Source organism: Eptesicus fuscus, chromosome 4, assembly GCF_027574615.1.
Source record: "Eptesicus fuscus isolate TK198812 chromosome 4, DD_ASM_mEF_20220401, whole genome shotgun sequence".
In the NCBI taxonomy this organism is placed as follows: Eukaryota; Metazoa; Chordata; class Mammalia; order Chiroptera; family Vespertilionidae; genus Eptesicus; species Eptesicus fuscus.
In genome coordinates, this window is record NC_072476.1 from 85,115,526 (window position 1) to 85,135,028 (window position 19,503).

The 19,503-nt window shown below is 53.0% G+C and overlaps 2 protein-coding genes across 16 annotated transcripts in view; one reads left to right on the forward strand and one right to left on the reverse strand.

Moving 5' to 3' along the window:
* IRX2 (iroquois homeobox 2) overlaps window positions 1-14,815 on the reverse strand; it is a 37,629-nt gene extending 22,814 nt beyond the window's left edge. For 2 of the 4 annotated variants that reach the window (XR_008555876.1, XM_028139451.2), the window contains exons 1-4: window positions 14,313-14,815; window positions 12,556-12,958; window positions 11,541-12,257; window positions 10,681-10,760 (exon numbers count right to left, since the gene is read on the reverse strand). Coding sequence is in view for 3 of the 4 variants with exons in the window: in XM_028139451.2 (XP_027995252.2) it covers window positions 10,708-10,760; window positions 11,541-12,257; window positions 12,556-12,958; window positions 14,313-14,561 (1,422 nt within the window). In the remaining variant the exon portion in view is untranslated. Of the gene's footprint in view, window positions 1-9,425; window positions 10,137-10,680; window positions 10,761-11,540; window positions 12,258-12,555; window positions 12,959-14,312 lie in introns of those variants that run through there. The other 2 variants (XM_008161808.3, XM_028139450.2) reach the window with 2 other exon arrangements.
* IRX2-DT (IRX2 divergent transcript) lies at window positions 13,453-18,811 on the forward strand. 12 transcript variants are annotated; one of them, XR_008555881.1, is made up of 4 exons: window positions 15,049-15,654; window positions 15,821-15,938; window positions 16,059-16,150; window positions 18,111-18,811. XR_008555881.1 is itself a non-coding variant. In XM_054715247.1 (3 exons), the coding sequence occupies exons 1-3, from the start codon at window positions 13,592-13,594 to the stop codon at window positions 18,186-18,188; spliced, it is 249 nt and encodes an 82-aa protein (XP_054571222.1). In that variant the 5' UTR covers window positions 13,453-13,591; the 3' UTR covers window positions 18,189-18,811. The 12 variants fall into 12 exon arrangements, 2 of the variants coding, with proteins under 2 accessions (XP_054571222.1, XP_027995256.2); XR_008555880.1 differs by having other exon boundaries at window positions 15,821-15,929; XR_008555883.1 differs by lacking the exon at window positions 18,111-18,811 and adding an exon at window positions 17,657-17,695 and having other exon boundaries at window positions 15,821-15,929.
* The last annotated feature ends 692 nt before the right edge of the window (window positions 18,812-19,503 follow it).

The following is a 19,503-nucleotide window of genomic DNA, read 5'->3' on the forward strand; positions in this document are numbered from 1 at the left end:
ATTAATTTTAAAGTTTTTATTTAAAATTTTGATATAAGTTATAATACGTACTTTGCCTTTAAATTTTAATAGGTTAGAATATTTTAGAAGAAATTAGATTTTGGGGGAAAAAACAGAAGTTGTTTATTTTTATTTCTTACATCTCTCTGGTTTATTGTACAGTTGCTGTTGAAAATATACAGTGTGTCCCCCAAAAATGTATACACACTTTGAACGATTATAAAGTTGGTGTTTATAAACACACAGTTCATTTTCAAAATTTAAAAGAATCTACAGAAATGAATAACTTTTTTGTCAATGCCTGTCTTCAAACTGATGACCCTTCTGGTCCAAGGCACTGCTGATAATGCAAAGCAATGGAATCACAAACATCAAGAATCATTTAAATCCATATTTATGTGCCCTCAATTTGTCAGTTGTTGAGGTGTTGTACTGTAAATTTTATCTTTTATGTATCCCCATAAAAAAAAGGTCTAGTGGCAATTTAAGTTAAATATTCTTTGTTCAAAGCTTAGTCTGGCTTCACCCATTATGTCAAATCAGTTAAACCTGAAAAGAAGTGAAAATTAAGTGAGTTGAAGCATGCATACATTTTTGGGGACACCCTATATTTAATGTACACTTTCAATGAAGTTGCTTTTGAATTTTTGAATAATTATTTCAGTGGAGCACAAATTATATGAACATCTTGATTATTATAAGATAAGGAGTAATTCTACTGACAAGAAGACAAGAAAAAAAATTGATGAAATAAATATGTAATTTATGAATTATTCTGTCTTCATTTTATTACAAATTCAAACACTGTCCACTCCCAGAACAGAATGCTCAGACATGCACAGTGATCATTATAGTCCGTCCTCTTCCGTATGTCAATGACTTCCATGCAAATCATATTTTGTAATTTTGTCATTAGAAGGTATATTTTCCCAAGTAAGAGGATAAAGCACATCAGATTGACCAGTTTATAAGCCTGAGTTCCAGATGTTCACTATTCAGACACTCGGTGTGGGACTCATTTATCCTCTAGGCCTGGATCCGAGTGGGTATCCCTGGGCCTCGGTAGGGTGAGGTCTGTGAATGGGACAACAGGGGCAGTGGGTGATGATGCCTGGGCTGTGTGGGAGGAGGTGGGCTTTGGGAGGAGGGCCACTTGGTCCACTCAGAGAACCACACAATGAGAGTCTTGAGTGTTGCCGCCTCCATTTCCAAGGTCATGGAGGTCACCGTCATGCATAGCATTGTCTGCGGCACCTTTGCCCAGCAGCACCCACCTTCAGAATGTATGTACTACCCCTTCTGCAGGACCACTGCCCAGAGCCAGGGGTGGGGCCAAGCCAAGGCAGTCACGTGGCCTGTACAGAGCTCACACTCCATCTCGCTTGGAACACACTCCAGGTGATGACCCCACCATAGTAGTCAGCACCTGCCCCTAAACATCCTGATCCATGTTGCCAGTGCCAGAAGCACATGCCTCTCTGGGCCTCTCACACCAGATGGTTTAGGACCATCACTGGGTTTCTGCCAGGAGCATTTTCAACCTCAGAGTCACAGGCTGAGTGTCCTGGCCTGGGGGTGCCAGCCCTGCAGCCCCAGCCCCAGGAGCTAGCCTCCTGTTCACTGTGCCTGGTGTGCACTGTGCACCTGAACACTTGACGATCATACAGTCCGTAGAAATTGTTTACAGTATTACTCCCGTGAGGGTCTGTCTCCTGCTTTATCTTCTTTCAAAGCACAGCTTTAACCCAGCCCCTTTCTTTAGAAAGCATCCACCCCACCGAAATGTTAAACTGTCTCTCTCATCCTGGCTTGGGCTCAAATTCACACACCCCACTCCCACCCCCATCCCCAGCCAGACGTCCTTCTGCAGGAGGTAAATACACAGGGTTGGGCCCTTCCAGTAACCCCTGTTTATATCTGGGCCCATTACCACCAAGAGCACTTTTATTTGAGGGGCTGAATATCACATAATTATGAAACAAATGGTTTTTTCACTGCTTGAGAGCCAGGAAGAATAAACCTGGAGCCCACGTGGGCCTCCTGTTTAAATAAACTAATGTCATCGCTTGGTAGGCAAGGAACCTGATCTTGCCCCCACATTTGGGTTGAGCCCCCCTCCTCTGCCTGCCAGCCTTGGGGAGCTGGTCCCAGGGCACCCATCTGTCCCCCATTCCTCCATCTTGGCTCTGTGGACCCCCAGGGATCTGTTACCCCCAGGTGTAGTTGGGGGTAGGATAGGGCTGAGTTCCATCAGGGCCACAACTTCCCACAGATCAACAACAGGGCTCCCCCAAAGGTTGCAAAGCACACCACCACCCCAGATCCTATCCTCACCTGCCCTCAGCCCCAACCCAGGGCCTCCCTGTGGCCTCCTATAGGTCCTGCAATCAAGGATCCTCTCCAACCTGTGGGAGATGTAGCTCCTAGGGTCCTGCACCTGACCTACCAGCGCTGACCTCCCAGTTCAAAACCACCAGTGGCCATCCGAAGAAATGGCCACCGAGTTTGCCTATCCGGGTCCCATGAAGGAAAGGGTGGGGAAGGGGCTGGGTTGGAGAAAAGAATCAGACGTTAGAATAACATTTCCGCCTTGATTCAGTAGCCTGCCCTTGGGGGCCTGTCGCAGGGCGAAACCCAGGCGATCTAGAGTGCTCGCGGGCGCCCCCATCCGGGCCGCGGACTGCGCTGCGTCCACGTTGGCTCAGTCACCACCTCCACGAAGCCCTCCAGCCGTCTTTTTTAGGAGGAGCGCAGAGAGTGAAGGAGTGTGTGGAGGTGACTACATTTGTGTTGTCGAGCCCTGACATGTCTGGAAAATTTCCTTGAAAAGAGAAACTTCACTGGCCACTCGCCTGCGGGAGTCCTGCGGAGACGCCAGAGGCTTATTCACGGCTCTCGCTCCGTTCGTCTAAGGGCGTCCCCGCGGACGCGGCTCGCGAGGCCGTCCTCCAAAACCGGGCTCCGCGCGGGTCCTGGGGACGGAGGCCAAGGGTGCGGGTCCCCGTGGTCACTGCCGCCGCGGGACCGTCGGGGCCTTGCAGGAAGGCTTGTGCGAACCGAACCGCAGCTACAAGTGTGTGCCGCTACCCCGCTCGACAAAATGGGGTGCACGCAGGGGGGGATTAGGAAAGGATGGGGACCAGGGGAAGGCGGGAGGAAGGTGCCCCGTCCTGGACGCTTGGAGGGCTGCAGAGGAGAGCTGTCCCCCCAAACTGTGTGATTGCCTCCATCTCGAACTTGGAAGCCGCCAGGCTTTCGATTCGCGGCGGCGGCCCGCCGGGTCCCTCCGCCGCGCACCCCCCGCCTCCGCGCGCAGTGGGGCCCGGTACCCAACCAGCACTCCCGGGAGGGGGTCTGGATACCTCGAGCGGCACTGCCCCCAGAGACTGGAGGCCGGGAAGCGGTGAAAGAAAGGGAAGCAGGGGAGCTACTGAGGGGAGAGCTCCAGAGAAGGGCCTGGGAGATGCGAGCACCGAAAAGAGCCTGACTGGGGCCAGGAGCTGGATTGAGGGAGCCCGACAGGTTGGGGGTCACTTGAATGCAGCCAGGGGCGGGAGTGGGGGAGCCCCGAGTGGGGCCTCCTCCAGGAGCTCGGTCCTACAGGCATGTCGGTGGCGGGAGCTCGGGGACCCCAGACGCCCTCTCCCTTCGAAGGGCAGGAGGCCTGACAGTGGCGGGAGAACATCAGCAGGCGCTGGACCTGGGCCTCGGGTCCGCGAAGCCCTGGGGCGCAGCCTCCTGCAGGGAGTTTCCCAGGGTCCGTCTCTGCCCTCCTCCACGCCCCCCCCCCCCTTCCGCCCTCAACCCCCTGGCCAAGCGCTCCCAGCTGCGACCTCGCGGCGACGCGAGCCGGGTTGTCCACTCTCCCTTGTCCTGCTGCTGCTGGGTCACCCGCCTAAGTCCAGTCGCTGCCTTTCAGGGCCCCCTTAGGACCAACGAAGCGCACACGTGGCGGCGCTGCGCTGGCGGGCACAGGACAGAAACGGGTCTGGGGTGTACGCTGAAGGATGTCCCCAGCTCGGCCGCCCCAGGGCACTGGAGCGCATGGGGCGGGGTGGAGGGGGGGCAGTTCCCTGTGGAAATGATTGCAGTTATGTGGGAACAAAATACGCGCGCTCGGAGCCCAGCCCGGCGGGGCTGTACGTGCATTAAGGAGGCTCGGGCACCGGGGCTCCCCGGGATAAGGTGGGCAGGGAGCAGGCCCACCGTGTTCAGCGGGCTCCTCCGGCGCCCGTACCTTTGCCCAAGGCCGCTGGCGTTTGGAAGGCGTAAGGGCGACAGCGGTGACAACCTAGGTCTTCCTTCCACGCAGCGGAGCAGCTCCCTGGGCCGACAACTGCCTCTCTCCTCCACGCCTCTCCGGCACCGAGCGGCTGCTCCGCCTCCCGGGCCACCTACTTGTCCCCGGCTCAACTCCTAACTCACCCCCCAACCTTCCAAGGAATCCCTTCCCCGCGGCCCCGGGCGGTAGGTGAGGTGGGAGCTGAGTACACTCGGGACCTGCACCCGCGCTGGGCGAAAGCATAGCGCCCTTCCCATCCCCAGGCCAGACCGCCCGCCCTGCCGGAGTTAGCAAGGCCTGAAAACCGGCGTTTGCAGGGTCCTCCCCGGACCACCCCTCCCCTATTAGAATAAGTCAGGGGTTAAATGTCCGCTTGGCCCTTTCTCTTGATCTTGGAGGGAAGGCAAGAACTGCTGGCACCTTTCTGGACCTCAGACCTGCGCTGCTGCAAGCAGTCCCAGACCCTCTAACTTTGATCAGCCTTATTAATTCCAGCTGTGCCCTATTTGTTTGTCATTTTCCCCTTTTCCTCTAGAATCATTATTTAGGGCAGGGAGGAAAAAAAAAAAAAGGTGGTAGAATGAAGTCAGGCAAGGGATGTCTGAGAACAGGAGGGTGAATGTGGAGTGTTTTCCCTAAAGGTCATCAAAAAGGAGGGGCCCAGAGGGCCTGGTCTCCAGGTTCATTACTCAAAAGCATTAACTAATTACCGGATCAGAGAAAAGAAAAAATAAATATGAAAATAACCAAAGGTAATTATAGCCCTGTTGTTGACACTAAAGATTAATAATTGATCAGGAGTTACACTGGATAAATTGTCGATTTATCTCCCCACAAGGATGCACGTGCGTGTGTAGCATTGTTTTATTTCTTCCCTGTGGGCATTTCCTACGGAGATCAACTCCGTTCACCTTGGGAGTCAGCCCCAAGCCTCACAGTCGCTTCTTTAAGAATATTACATTTCATTTGTCTTCAGTTTCTTACAGAACAAAGTTACTTTGGGACACCTTAAAAACAAACAACTTTTCCTTTTTACCTTGGGGCCAAACTTAAACAAAAACATTCTTCCTCTTTCCTTGTTCCTGGGATTGCACAGAACAGAGGACAGTGATTTCATAACTAATTTCATTTTCATTACATTACCAGTATAGTTTTCCTTTATAACATCTTCAATTTCTACCTTTCTTAGAAAGAGGGAGACCGCTCTGTCCTCAGGAGAGGGAACACAGGCTTACTCTGTGTGTGTGTGGGGGGGGGGGTGGGGGGGGGGAAGGCGTTAGTGGAGACTCTCTCTTGGCAGGAGTAGCAGGTGAAGCATGCAAATGGGGGGGGGGGTGTTTGCAGGTAAAACTGGGGTTATAGGTTTCTTCTCCCTCTCCCACCAAAGGCTGAAGTCCAAGCACATATCATTGGATTCCATTTCCCTAGAGTTCCAGCCAAACCAAAGGGGAGGGCTGGCCTGTGCTTTCATTGTGGCCAATAGAAAGTAATTTTCAGCAACTGGAAAATTATATTGTCATAGATTACTTCTCCTTGTAATAAGCCTTTAAAATATCTGCAGGGATTTGTCACATAAAGGTTTGAAAAAATACATCAAAGAGACATGTCTCCTTTGCGATATGTAGAAATTCAAATGGTGTTAATCATAATAGCCACATATCACAAACGTGTATTGTTCCCAAGATTGCCTCTTGGGTTAACACATTTTTTAAATGTTTGAAATGTTATGTTTTGTAAAAGCAGTTAAAAACACATATTTAAAGATCTATTTAAATCCTCAATTTGTAGTAAAAAAGGACGTTTTCCTTGGGATTTCAATGCACTGGATAACTAAAGAAAACCTACATGGTGGATAATCATTGTATATTGCTTTGCTATTCAGGAGAACTTCCTAAAAATTCAGTGTATTTAAATTTGAAAAGGGTTGACTCTGAAAAGAGAAATTGGCTTGGAATGTTTTTTTAAACTTATGTTTACTTCAACTCTAGCAGTGGAAGTTTAGGGCACATTTATAACGAAACATTAAAAAATGAAAGGTCCACTTTACTCTTAGCCTTTTTAATAAATAATTTAGTGCAATTTTAAATGACCCTAAAACTCACGCGGGTTTTGCGCGCGGCTGCTGCATTCCTGTGTTTTGTGGGATTTTTTTTTTTCCCCAGTGGTTTGCACCGCGCCGAGTCCCCCGATACCTGATAAACGCGTGCAGAGCGTAGCCCGCATGAGCTCCAGCGGCCCGCGAGGGGGTGCAGGCAGGCGCCCCCTGGAATCCAGGCAGCGCGGACAGGCTCCAGTCCTCGCCCTCTGCTCCGCCCCTCCCCTCCTGCCTCGCATCAGACAAAGGTGGATGAAGTTCTTTTCAAGTTTCAAAGGCAGTGGCTGGGCAGCTTTGCAGAAACAATAACTCTTTTATTGGGAACAAATGTTGACATTTGACGGGCGCGGGAGGCAGCGGCCGCCGGGCATGCGCTCCCGGTGCTCTCGGCAGCGCAGGGCCTCCTGGCCCACCTGAGATTAAAGCGCGAATTCCGATAAATCAGCTCTAATGAACCCCGGACTGCAGAGGGCAGAGGGGCCACGGAGCCGGGAGTGTGACCAGACCAGCACCCAGCGGCTTGCGTGGCTCCGGGTTCCTCGTGTGCCCGCCTCCGGGAACAACTGCACAAGGCTGGCGACTGTATTTTTAATTAACTAGATTTTAAAGCAAAAATAAAATTAGACCCCATTAATCCTTCCCCAATGAAAGATACCTCCTCACCCCCACCTCCCTTCATCTTAACTAAAGATCTGCATGGCGAAGAGCTCATAAATCACTCTGCATTTCTTTAAAAAGATCCCTCTAAACACCTGCAGGTTTTATGTTCTTAGCGTACATTTAAAAATCAAGTTCTCCAGGAAGAAATCCAGGTCAGGAGGCAGGGTGGGTAAGTTATGGAAATCTCTGATAATTTGTTGGGCATATAAACATCAAAGAAGATTCGTTAGCCTGGGCTAATCTCCTGAGCTGCTTTGAGTTTTCACCAATTGAAAGGTGCAGTTGTCCTGGAGAATGGGGTCTGTCTGGGGTGTGTGCCTGTGTGGGGGGATGTATCACATGTCCAGGTAACACAATCTTCTGTTCCAAAGGGAGGCAGCTTTCATCCAGGCTTCAATTTCTGAACATATGCACGGAGATCAATTTTTGCTGGGGTTTTCTACTCGCACTCTCCACACTTTAGGAGATGGAGTGTCTCCAGTATCTTAATGAGGCTGTATGGTCTTTCAGTGTTTAATTTGTTAAGTATCATTAACTTTCATCCTTTTCACTGCAGTCTTCAAAATACTCAACTTAGAATATTACATAAAACGGAGATATTGCCGCCATGTGTGTTTTATTCCCTGCTGATTTAGGAAAAGATGGCTAATATTAATAAAAGCCAACGACTTATCAGCTTCATATTGTAATCTAAAAATGCTATCTGCAGGGGGGGGATCATTATCTTCACAGAAATTCTATGAGGTTTTATGTCTCAAACAAAAACAAGCAAAGACGCCCCAGCAGCTCCCTGTAACTTCCACAGATGGGCATTTGTTTTCCTCCAGACACACTGCCCCAGTGGCCAGGCGCCCACGTGAACAACCTTCCTGTCCCTGAGAGAGAGCTCAGCTCCAAACCTCTCCTCATCTATTACTTGGGGAGGCAGGAAGGAGAGAAAGAGCTCTGGACCCCAAATATTCAAGTTAAGTCTAACCTCCGAAGGGTTATATATCCAAAGCCAACAAAATGCCTAAGAAGTCACAGAAAACCAAAAACTGAATCTGCTCCCTTCCTCCACAAACCACAACCTCTCTTCCCACGGCCCAGTCAGTGTCCAGTTCACAGCCTCCTAGCTTTGCCTCAAGTACCTAAGATTACTTTCAAATACCCTTTCTAACAAGACCCCAGCAAGAGGCCACTAATTTCTACAGCACAAAAAGCCACTGGAGAGAGATCCGTTTGTCAATATCAACCGGTCCAGCAATTTCCCATCCTCAGACACATGGGCCTATCTGAGCTGGCAGATGTTTAGACAAGATTTTATAAATTGTTCAATATCAGCCCATAATGAACCCCAACTGACCATTCCAAAGCAGCTAAAAGCACCCGGGACGTCCCCCGCTGGGATGCAATAATGTGCTCATGCTGCAGCATTATTAATCACGGAATAAAATAGATGAACCTCTTGAAAAATAAGTGTATGATTGATTAAAGGGCAATCTGAGGAGCTATTATTCTTGTTTTATAACCGTAAGTTATATTCACTCAATTTATCTTTGCAGGGGAAATAAATGATTGTTCATTTCTTTTCTGAAATTATATTATATGGATATCCATATAATTTTGCTGAAAATTAAAGTGACAGGTTTCCTGCTTTTATGATACTAATCAAAGGAAATATGTTACTTGCCTACAAATTCTAGACTTGTCCTATAATTAGATAGTGAGTAACACAATAATGAGGCAATAGTCTAAGGGTGTTTAAGCTTTTCTTTTCCCCCAGGGCAAGGGTGAGAGCCACTGAGAGGAAAATAAATCTCTCCTCCCAGTTTTCACCTTGTGTTTAATGTGAGTTATACGAAAAGGAGAGTTAAGAAGTCATTCAGTAAATCTGAATAACCTATGCCAATTTGGATAATTTAGGCTTTAAAGATATTTAAAATAAATAATCACTTCCATCAGTAATTTATGGTGGGGGTGTAACTCTTTATTATCCATGTTACCACAATTTTCCAGTTTACTTTACTGAGGAGGTAATAAATAAATATTAAATGGATCCTAAAGTACAGGGATGTCAGGTCATTTTATTTTGCCAAGCTTAAAAAAAATTTTACACTAACAAGTATTTTGCAGATTCAGGGAACAAAATTTTAATTTTCTTGCAATACATGTGTATATAAATAATCTAAAAATCACAGGTATCTCCCTACTGCTTATTTCTCTTCCATCTGCCTTTTTGTTTTTTGTTTGTTTTTTTATGAGCAGAAAGGGGAAGTTATTTTACACATTATCTTTAAAAAGCCTGAGGTCAGATCACCTGGGGTGGGGACTGCTGTCACTGCTATCACTGGGGCTCTCTACCCAGAGCACTCTTTTAAGAAAAAGGAGCCCCAAACACCATATTGCTGTAGTCTAGTCTGTTTTTATTTACAATTTAAGATATAAATTAGTAAAGAATTATTGTTAAACAACCAACAAAGATTGTATAACCAGCAATGTTCAAATAAAAACCAGGCAGAATTTATTTACAAAAAGTTTAGATTCCATTGCAATACAACTTGCATAAATTACTAGAAGCTTTATATCATTATAAAAATAAATATCAAATTTGTTTCCACTTTTTTAAGTACTCAAGTTCTTCAATCACGTTTTATTTCTACTGTGTACATCTTTTACAAATAAATTTTACAGTAAATCCTATCACACCTATAGCATATATACCGTGGCAATGAAGTGATCAATTCAAGATATCCTGAGAAAAAAGATTGTTTTCAAAAGTCACACATACATTGGGGAAGCTATACTATGCCAACAAATTCACGTCTATCCAACAAAAGTCTGTTCGGGTTCAGTTAGTCTGAGTTGACGGTGCTCTGTGGCTCCTTCCTTTACAGTGGCACGAGATGCGGTCCGGGTGAGCGCGGCTTTTTACGTCTGTGTATTTATGAACTTGGGAAGAAAGAATGGCCTGCTGACTTTTTTTTTTTTTCCAAAGCAATTGTGACACCTACCTGTGGACCAAGGAAAAAGCCAAATCATCCCAAATCTTTCAGCTCCACACCAACATCATCACATTATAAAAAGGAGTCATCTGAAAGGGTTCGGCCTCTTTCCCACCTTTAAGAAGTGAAATAAGTAATTTTGCCTATTTGTAAAATAGGCATTATTTAAACTGCTGTGAGCCAGAGGATCTGCAGGGTCCTATTGAGTCCATCTGGACTGGGGGGGAGGGGGGGAGGAGGATGGGCCTGATAACAGAGGAGTGCTTCTTGTCTCTCAGTCTTACTATGCAAACATCATTTAGAAAGGTTTCTGATACCAAGTTTCAGTAACACTAGCTCATCAAAGCAAGTGTCTATTCTGTGTCTAGTGGACCAAAAGCACTCCCATATTGCACACAATTCCCAGACTGAGAAAACAGCATATATATATATAGAGAGAGAGAGAGTTTCTTCAAAGCAGAACTTGAGCAGAAAAAGAGGGACTCTATAAAAGAGAACAACTCCTCTCCCACTTAAAGGGAAAAAAGACCAAGAAGATTGCAATGCTGTCTTCAGACCCCGTGACAAGAAGCAAGGAATAGACATTAAGGAAGTTTTCAGAGCAATTGGTGCAGGGAGACTCCCCAGGCGTGGGCAGAAACACCAGGGGGCCCACTTACTTGTATTGCTGTACACACACGGCCCTTCTATAGGTAGGACTGGATGCCCCCACCAACCACGGTGCAGCCCTCACTGGCATCTGTCAGGGGAGGGGGCAGTTAGTCAGAACCAACCCCGTAGCCATATATCTCCCAGACAGCAGCACAGCCACCAGCCCGCACACCCAGGAAGCCTGCTCCCTGCATGGGGCAAACAGTAATAGGAGCCTGAGTGTCCACCACCACTGTGTCAGAGGCAGATTTTGGTCGCATTTCTGAGTTCTCATTTTTTGCCCCCTTGAGCTCCTTTTACAGGTCTTATCAGCTCAAGTCTGAATTATGAGCAACAGAGGAAATATAGAGAAAGGGAGAGGAAGGAATAAGGCTCTGGTGTTCTATTTTGAAGAACTAAGGCCTCTGGGAATAACTGGAACGTTTTGTTTCCTTCCAGCCAAAGGCAGAGGGAGAGACTATTACCAAGAGAACACACCAAAGCTGAAGCTCAGTCGGCGGGGGAGACAGACTACAATTCGAATTTCGTGGCAGTCTGTGTTTGGCAAACTAAAACTGGCTGCCCTGGCCATCATAGTAAATAAGTAAATAGTAAATAATAATGAGGTGGGTCTCACTGCAAGGCAGGGATCACTTGGTCCTTCCCACCTCTTTTTGGAGTCATCGCCCCCGCCTGCCTTCACTTCTCCTAACTTTTAGTCAAAGGGTGGTGCATTCTGTGTTTTTCCTCTCTCTTCTAAGGGACAAAGGTTCTTCCCCCTGCACATCCACAGGTCTCCCAGCCCTTTCCCCCGGTTGCTTGGGAGTGCTGACAAATCCGGGCCCTGCTGGCTGCCCCTCCCAGAGGACCCGTGGCCCCAGCAGCCTACCTTTCTTGGGCTCATAGCTGCCGCCCGGGGGCCGGTAATGGGGCTCCAGCGGATGCGTGCCTGCTTTGCCCGCGTCGCTGGCCGCCTTGGGCGCCGCGTGCAGCGCCTCTCCTGGGCCCGAGGCCGCCGCGTTGTACCGCAGGAGCCCCTGGCCCTGCAGCGCCGCGTTCAAGTTCCCGTAGTTTGTGTAGTTGCCATAGAAGGGCGATGTGTAGTAGAGGTGGCGGCCGAGCAGCGGGGATGCGGGGTAGGGAGAGCCTCCGGGTGGCGCCCCCGACGAGGCCGGCGCTGCGGCCGCGGGCAGCCCCGGCGGCGCGCAGCCCGGGCCCACGCTCGGCTGCTTGAGGTCCGACGTGGCGATCTCGGCCAGAGACCACAGCTTGGGCTTGCTGGCGGGCTGCGGCGCGCCCGGCGACGTCCGGTTGCCCAGGGGGGTCTTGCCACCACCGCCGCCACCGCGGGGCGCGGCCTCGGGCGGAGGGCTCAGCAACGGCGCCTCCACGCCGGTGAGCGGCGACGAGGTCACGGCTTTGGACGGCGCCAGGTCCCGCTCGCCCTCCTCCTCGTCCTCCTCGTCGTCCTCCAGGTCGTCGTACTTATCCTTGCACTCTGAGCCCGATTCGCACAAGGGGTCCCCGGCGCGGCAAGGCAGCTTCTCCCCGTCCGACTCCGCGGAGCAGGAGTGATCCGTGAGCGAGTCGACGTGCAGGCTGATCCCTGCAGGGACGCGGGCAACGTCTGGGGCATGTGGGGCAGCCCAGGCACCCGGGACCCCTCTGCCCCACGTCCCAGTGTACCAGGCTCTCCCCATAATATTCCTCACCTCCACCCAGAACCTACCAAGGCCTATGGTGAGCATGGCCTCCCTGAAAAGCACCCCGAGGAATCTCTAGGCCCTCTAGCTGCCAGGCCCACTCCTGCTACAAGGCCTTGCAGCGTCCTCCCCTCCCTCAGCTCTGCGCCCCGCCTGGGAAGAAAACTCCCCTGGACTTCCAGCCCGCCAGGTCTCGCTCACCTTCGTCCTCCGCGGATGTCTCGGTGCCCTCCTGCGCTTTATCCAGACTCTCCTTGCTCCTGGCCGCATCACCCTCCTCCTCGTCTTCATCCTCGCTTTTGTTCCTCGGGGCCCACGTCATCTTGTTCTCCTTCTTGAGGCGCCGGCGCGCGTTGGCGAACCAGGTGGAGACCTGCGTGAGGGTCATCTTGGTGATGATGGCCAGCATGATCTTCTCGCCCTTGGTGGGGTAGGGGTTCTTGCGATGCTCGTTGAGCCAGGCCTTGAGCGTGGCCGTGGCATCCCGCGTGGCGTTCTTGCGGTACGCTGGGTCGTTGAGCTGGTACGGGTAGGCCGCGCTGCCATACGGGTGATAGCTGATGGCGCCCGTCATCCCAGTCGTGTGCGCGTCGTAGGGCGCGCCCTGGAACCGACAAGAGCCTGAGTGAGTGGGGTGCGCGGGGACCCGGCAGGCAACCTCCAAAGGCAACCCCTCGGCCCGCCCGTGGCCGCCTTTCCCACGGTGAGTCTCCCGCGGTGGAGCCGCGCTTCCCGCAGCAGCAGAGCAGAAAACAAAACGAAACAAAACAACAAAAAACCGCAGCGGGTTATTAAGGCCAGCTGTTGATCACAAAAAGCGCTGCAGTTTTATTCCCGAATTTTTGAACGATTTCACTTTCCTAAGATGGTCTATCTTCCTCTGCAAATTCCCTGGGCCGCGAGTATAGACGCACGCAAACACGCAGGGCCGAAGGTAGTTTCTTGATATCTAAATTTTTCTGGATTCTCAAGCACTGAAACCTCCCCCTTACCCCGCCCTTATATGGTTAAAAAATCACCCCAGCCCCTGCTCCGCCATTCACCAGTCCAAAGCTCCGCAAATCCAATTTGCAACTCAGAAGCCAGTCACCGTTTCGAATTCTTCAAATACGCGGCAATTAGCATTTTAATTCAGCCTTTAACGTTTACATTTGAAGCTTTTGCAAGTCTTCACCAAGGCCCCTGCTACTCGGGCGCTGCCCTGGAATTCCACCGAGGGCGGGCAGTGTCGACCTAAATGCTACCGTCGCCCGAAACGCACTCCGCCTCCGGGCCCAGGAGCAGACCCGAGGCGCGCGGACCAACCCCGGGTACGCGAGCAGGAGCTGCTTTCGGTGCCCAGGGAACCGAGAAGGTACTTGGCGGGCCACAGGCCCGCGGACACGTTTTTCGAAAGCACAGCCTTCGAGATAGTTTAAGAACCAGACCACGTCGGGCTGGGCCGGGCCCCAGAGACCCTGGCGGATGCTTCGCCCCTCCCCCAACCCAGTGACACCCCCCCCCCCCTCCCCAAGCCCCGCAAGTAACTACTAAGCGCCCGCAGCCGCCCCGGAGGTCCTAGTGGCACTGACCCTCGCTCCCCGCGCCAAAAGAAGCGAGCGCTGAGCCCGCTCTGGACCCCTCGCCAAGCTTCGGCGCCTGAACTAAGGACAAATCACCACAGATCCCGATACCAGCATAGTCGCACTTTCCAGGCTCTTTGGGAAGTAGCCTAAGGAAGGCGGCGCGGGACGCGGGTCCCAGCCGGGCTCAGGAACGTCGCCTGCCGGCCGCGTCGCCTCTCCCCCTGGACTTTTGTCCCGCCAGCGGCATAGCAGCCCGAGTCGGCGACGCCGGAGCCACCGCCCACGGCACGTTCCCCGCGCCCCCGTTCGCGGATCCCCCAGGCCCGCTCGACTGCGCTCTGATCAGGGTCCCCACGCCCGGTGTCCCGCGTCCCCGCCCGCCCGAGCGGTTACCATGTAGGACGGGAAGCCGGCGGCGGCGGCGGCGGCGTCGGCCGAGTACTGCAGCGGGCTGCCGAAGCCAGTGGCCGCCTGTGCCGTGAAGGCCGCCGAGCCCGGGTAAGGGCTGAACGCGGAGCCCGACGCCGAGCGCGCCAGCTCCTCGCTCCGCGGCGCCGCCAGTGCCGACGCGCCGTACGCTGGGCAAGAGTAAAGCGCCAGCGAGCCGGGCGCCTGGTACAGGTAGCCCTGCGGGTAGGACATGGTGGGCGCGGGGCCCGCGTCACGCCGAGCAGCGGGCAGGGCTCACGGAGCCCTCCATCCACGCCCGGCCCGGGCGCGGCGCGGCGGCGGGCGCGGGGGCCGCGGGCCGAGGTCGGTCGGCCCGGGCACTAGCCGGGGCCCACAGGCCGGGGGAGCTGCGGGACGGCGGCGGAGGCGGCGGCAGCGCGGAGCCGGTGGGCGCAGCCGCGCGCCAGGCCGGCGGTCGGGGTTTGGGGGAATCTGAAGTCGGGAGTGAGGAGTTGAGGAAGGAGCGCTCGAGTTTCCGAGGGACATTGGAACGCTGAGCTGTCCGTCACGCGCTCATCTGCATATTCGGGCGCCCGCCCCCTCCCCGGCTCCGCCTGCTAGGCCTCCTCCAGCTGCCTAGCCGCAGCTGGGGGAGGAGCTGGGAGCCGGGAGGGGAGGAGAGGAGAAGGAAGGAGGGGGGAGGAGGGGGGGGAGGCGGAGAGGGAGGCGGGAGCGGGGGAGAAAGGAGGAGGGAGAGACGCGAAGGCTTTTGTGGCACAGTCGCCTCTCGCGCAGCCCCAGCCCGCGGCCGGCGGCCCCGCAACCTGGCGGGACCGAGCAGCGCGCCCCGGCGCGCACCCACTCCTACCCGCACGTACTCCCAGCCCCCCTCCCACTCCCACCCTAGCCACCCTTCTTACCCCACCCCTGCCATCCTGTCCCAATCCAGCCACTGGCCCGCCCCCCAGATCAGCTCGAAATGATTAGGCTAGAGGCCGCCTGCATTCTGGCCAGGCTGGTCCGCTTGGGGGACGAAGGGCCTGAGCCCCTCTCTTCACCGGGAATAGGCCCACCCAGGTGACTTCCCTCAGGACCCCAGTGTCCCAGCCGACAGCTTACGGGGTGATGGGGGGCGCTAGATGGTGGCACCGGCGGCCCGAATCTTCCTGGGGGTGGCGTGCGCGGCTCTCACTTCCACCTTGCTGGGTCTACTATGCCTCACTGTGGGAGGCGCCCCGCGTGGCCTCGAGTCTGGTCGCCTACCCCGCGCCGACCAGCGTGTCCCCGTGGGACCCGGATCCGGGGCGCCTTCGTTGCGCGAACTGCCAGCCAGGAGAGCCTAGAGGTGAGCTTTCTGCCCCGAAGTCCGTGATGAAGACTAGGTCCCTGGGTGTTAGCACTTTCGGATGGGAACGTTTTATCACTCGCTGCCAGTGCCTCACCATCTAAAGGGTTTTATTTTGTCTTAATAACTTGAGTTCTCTTTCGGCCTTGTGTTGTAAAACACTCAGGGGAATGACTGTCACTGGATAGACGACCTTCTCTGAGAGGACACGAAGCCTCGCTGTCACTTGGGCAGGAAGGAGAAAGCTGGTGGCTCCGGAGCAGTCGGCAGCGCAGGTAGCTCAGGTAACACGCGGCTCCAGAGGAGCCTCGCGGAGCCGGAGAGAGGCTTAGCTAGGGACCGCAGCCTCCGAAAACCCCCACTTCCCATCCCTCTTCTACCCTTTTCCCATCGGGGTCCCGCAGAAGAGGAGGCCAGGAATCACCGAAGGGCACTCCCAGGTGCTCCACAGGGAACCTGGCGTGTGCAGGCCTGAATGTCGGCGCCCACCCAACAGGTGCCTCTTCCTCGGGGCCGTCTCGGGTGGGTGACTTGTAGAGGGGAACACCTTAGGCGGGAGCTCCGGCCTACAGCTCCCCTCCTCCCACACCGCTTCCGCCCCTACCCCAGCCCTGTGGGCTCTGCAGCTCTCGCAAGGGCCTCTTTTATCCGATCCGAGTATCCCTGGGACTCGCAGTCGCACGGGCGCAGAGCGAGTCTGCTGCGCACGATCGATAGGCTCCAGTCGCCACCGGAACCTTCAAGGCACAGGCAGAGTTTGATCGTCATCGGGTCCAAGGGAAGCAGTGGCAGATTGTCCTCCTTGGCCTGCAGGCTTGTCGCTCCTGTTAGGTGCGGTCCAGGCAGTTACACCAGCCCCTTCCTCTGCTAACCCCCAACCCATCCGTCCTTCTTCAGCCCTCCCATCCCGACCCCCCATTGCTCCCCACGCCAGTACTCCTACAAACCACAGCCCTGCCCCCTCTACCCATCAATCTTCACTTTACCCTCTAGCACAGCACCCCCCACCCCCCCACCCCCATTCTCCTCCACACACACCACTTCCCACGCACTTTGGGCCACTGCAAGAACCCAGCAGGGGCGGTCCAACAATGCTTCCACCCCAAGAAGGACCTCCGCGTCCAGTGCAGGGCCAATATTTTATATCAATTATTGTAGAGTGAAAAAGGAAAGAGAAAGAGAGCCCGCGAGAGGCCCCAGCCACCCTGTGGAGCAGGCCACCGCCTGGATCTATGGCATTTTTGGTCTTTCTAGAGGGAAGTCAGCCAGGGAGAAGCCTTAAATGAGTCGCACACACTTGGATGACAAGCACTGGCAGCCACGGATCAGATTGCAGCCATTCAATTTGCTTCCAATTAAATAGTTTAAGTGAAGAAAATCAGGTCTAACTTTTTATCTTCTAGAAAGACAGGCCTTGAGAATTTCCATTTCTAAAGACCAATTCCTGCTGTGGTTTCATTAGCATTTGGGGCTGGGCCCCCCACCCATCCCCTTTTCCCCCACTCCGTCTCTGCCTCCGGGCAGAAAAGAAAACAGCGAATTATTACAAAAACATCCCCAGTTTGGAGCAGGAGCTTAAGCTGGGAATACAGTTGATTTTGACATCAATTAAATATCTAACCAGACAAGGGCACGTGGCTTTGGAGGGTCTCTCCGTCACCCAGGGGGTGAGTCTCCAGAAACACTGCCTGCTCCCTCTCTGCTCGGTGCTGCTGATTCTAAAGACAGCCTCTTCCTGAGTGTATTTTTCCCCCAGCAATTACACTCCTCCACCGAAATCTAAATTTTCCATACTGCTGCCTGCTACTAATAAAAACCGTCTACCTTGCACTATTAAACAGTCGAATCGCACTACATGCCGTTTTTATTGGTAGTGACTGTAGCAAATTAAAATGCCTACGCAGAGACATTAAAACTCACGGTCTGCATTGTTACTGGAATATATAACTCGGTTTCGATTTAAAGCTCCCTGATTTTGTAAAATCACTTTCCCTTTTCTTAGATTAAAGTTGGCTTGGCTTTCTCTTTGAAAAATCAATCGAAAAGACACGCTGCGGCAAGTGTCGAGGCCAGACTCAGTGGCTCCTGGCGCGGCCACCTGCGAGGGTGGCCTGGACTCGCTCGAACTGCGTGTCCAGTCACTGCGGGGAGCGCTGCTCCCAGGGAGCAGGGGCCTGGACGCGTCGCTTGTGGGCGCAGAGGGGCTTTGGGCATGCGGAGAGCGTGGGACGGACTGGTACTTGGCTACTGCTTCTTTCCAGTTGCCCTCCGAGTTGGAATGGGAGAAATCGGACAGGCAAGAGAGGCAAACCTAGGAACTCCCTTGACAGCTCCAGCTGTTACAGTTGCGTGGGTCATGTGCACCTCCAGATTTAGGATGGGCCCTCCCCTCCCCCGCGTATGCATTTTAAAACAAGAGTTTAACTTGGTCACGTTTTTGTTTCTTGTCCCCACAGTGGTCGCTGCACTTCGGACAAGGCGGCGTGGACGTGCGCGTTTCAAGAAGCCGAGTCCCCCACGAGTCCAAGCGCTGAGAAACGCCAGAAACGCGGCCAGGACTTCAGGGCCAACCGGGAAAGCGGCAGTCGCGGGCCCAGGCGCTCTGTAGACGCGGACCTTCCCGGCTGTCTGGCCGCGGGGAGGCCGGAGCGGTGCGGGCCCGAAGTCGTGCGCGCGGGCGGCGAGGGGGCGCTGTGGCCCGCGGCTGAGGCCTCGTCCCTGCTGCGGTGGCCCCAGCAACGTTCCAGGCCACCGACGGGCGGCGGGCGCCCCTGCCCTGGCTTACCCCGTTCCACTTGGGTTTAATTCGGGGAAGAACAATTATATCAGGCATTGCAATAAAACTTACTCCGCATACGATCTTTGTCTTATTGCCCTAACCTTCGCTGGACTTTTTGTAAGTTTGGTGAATATTTGAGGGCGTGTAATTTTTGTTTTTTTGGTTTTTCTTGTCAATTACGATTAATACATAGCCCAGCAGATATGGCTTAGTGGTTGAGCGTCGACCCACACACCAAGAGGTCGCCGGTAGGATTCCAGGTCAGGGCACATGTCTGGCTTGTAGGAGGGCTCCTTCCCCAGTACCTGGCTTGCAGGAGGCAGCCCATCAATGTTTCTATCTCTTTCTTCCTCTCCCTTCTTCTCTCTCTCTCTCTCTCTCTAAAAACTATCAATAAAAGCATTTTTTTTTTGTTTAAAGCATTACATGTGTCTCCTTTTCCCCCAGTTGACCCCCCCCACCACTAATAAAAGCATTTTTTTAAAAAGATGAATGCATAGATTTCACATGGGTTACCCTTCATGAGGTAACATTTAAAATATGAGTAATTTCAATGTATCGAATTGACTGCATTCCCAAGGAAGGCCCCTTTAGTCCCGAGATCCTCCTAGCTGTTTGTAGAGGGCGTGGCAGCAAGAAAGAAAAGGCAAGGAGAGTGAAAAGTGTGGTTCTGCAATTTCCTCTCTCTCTCTCTCTCTCTAACGTTCGTGGTTATAAATTGTGCAAAATTTAAGTCCAAATGAAAAGTTTCTTTCAAGCATGGCGTTCCTCACTCTTGGCATTCCTTGAGCATATTTTTAGGGGTTTGAACACAGTGGTATTCCCAGAGTCTCCAACATCAGATGCTGCAGCGTGCGCCTGGAAAACTTGTTCAGAGGGGACACCCTCCCCTCTCCCCACCAACAGGCTGTGGGGCCCCCGCCGCTCCTGTCCTGGAACCCCAAAGGGGAACCCAGCTCAGAGGTTTTAAAAGGGGCCTTTCGAGGGGACCCAGAGCTGGGGCGGCCGGGGAAGTGTCGGAGCGCCGGGTCCCTGGACACCGGGCGCGCTCCTTTAGGTTCTAAGACCAG

What these genes read in the sequence shown, in the direction of transcription:
- IRX2-DT (XM_028139455.2), top strand. Translation starts at nt 15,289, where the DNA reads ATGATTAGGCTAGAGGCCGCCTGCATTCTGGCCAGGCTGGTCCGCTTG. An exon ending in CCGGGAATAGGCCCACCCAG is followed by an intron (nt 15,387 to 18,110) that starts GTGACTTCCCTC and finishes TTGTCCCCACAG; the next exon opens with TGGTCGCTGCACTTCGGACA.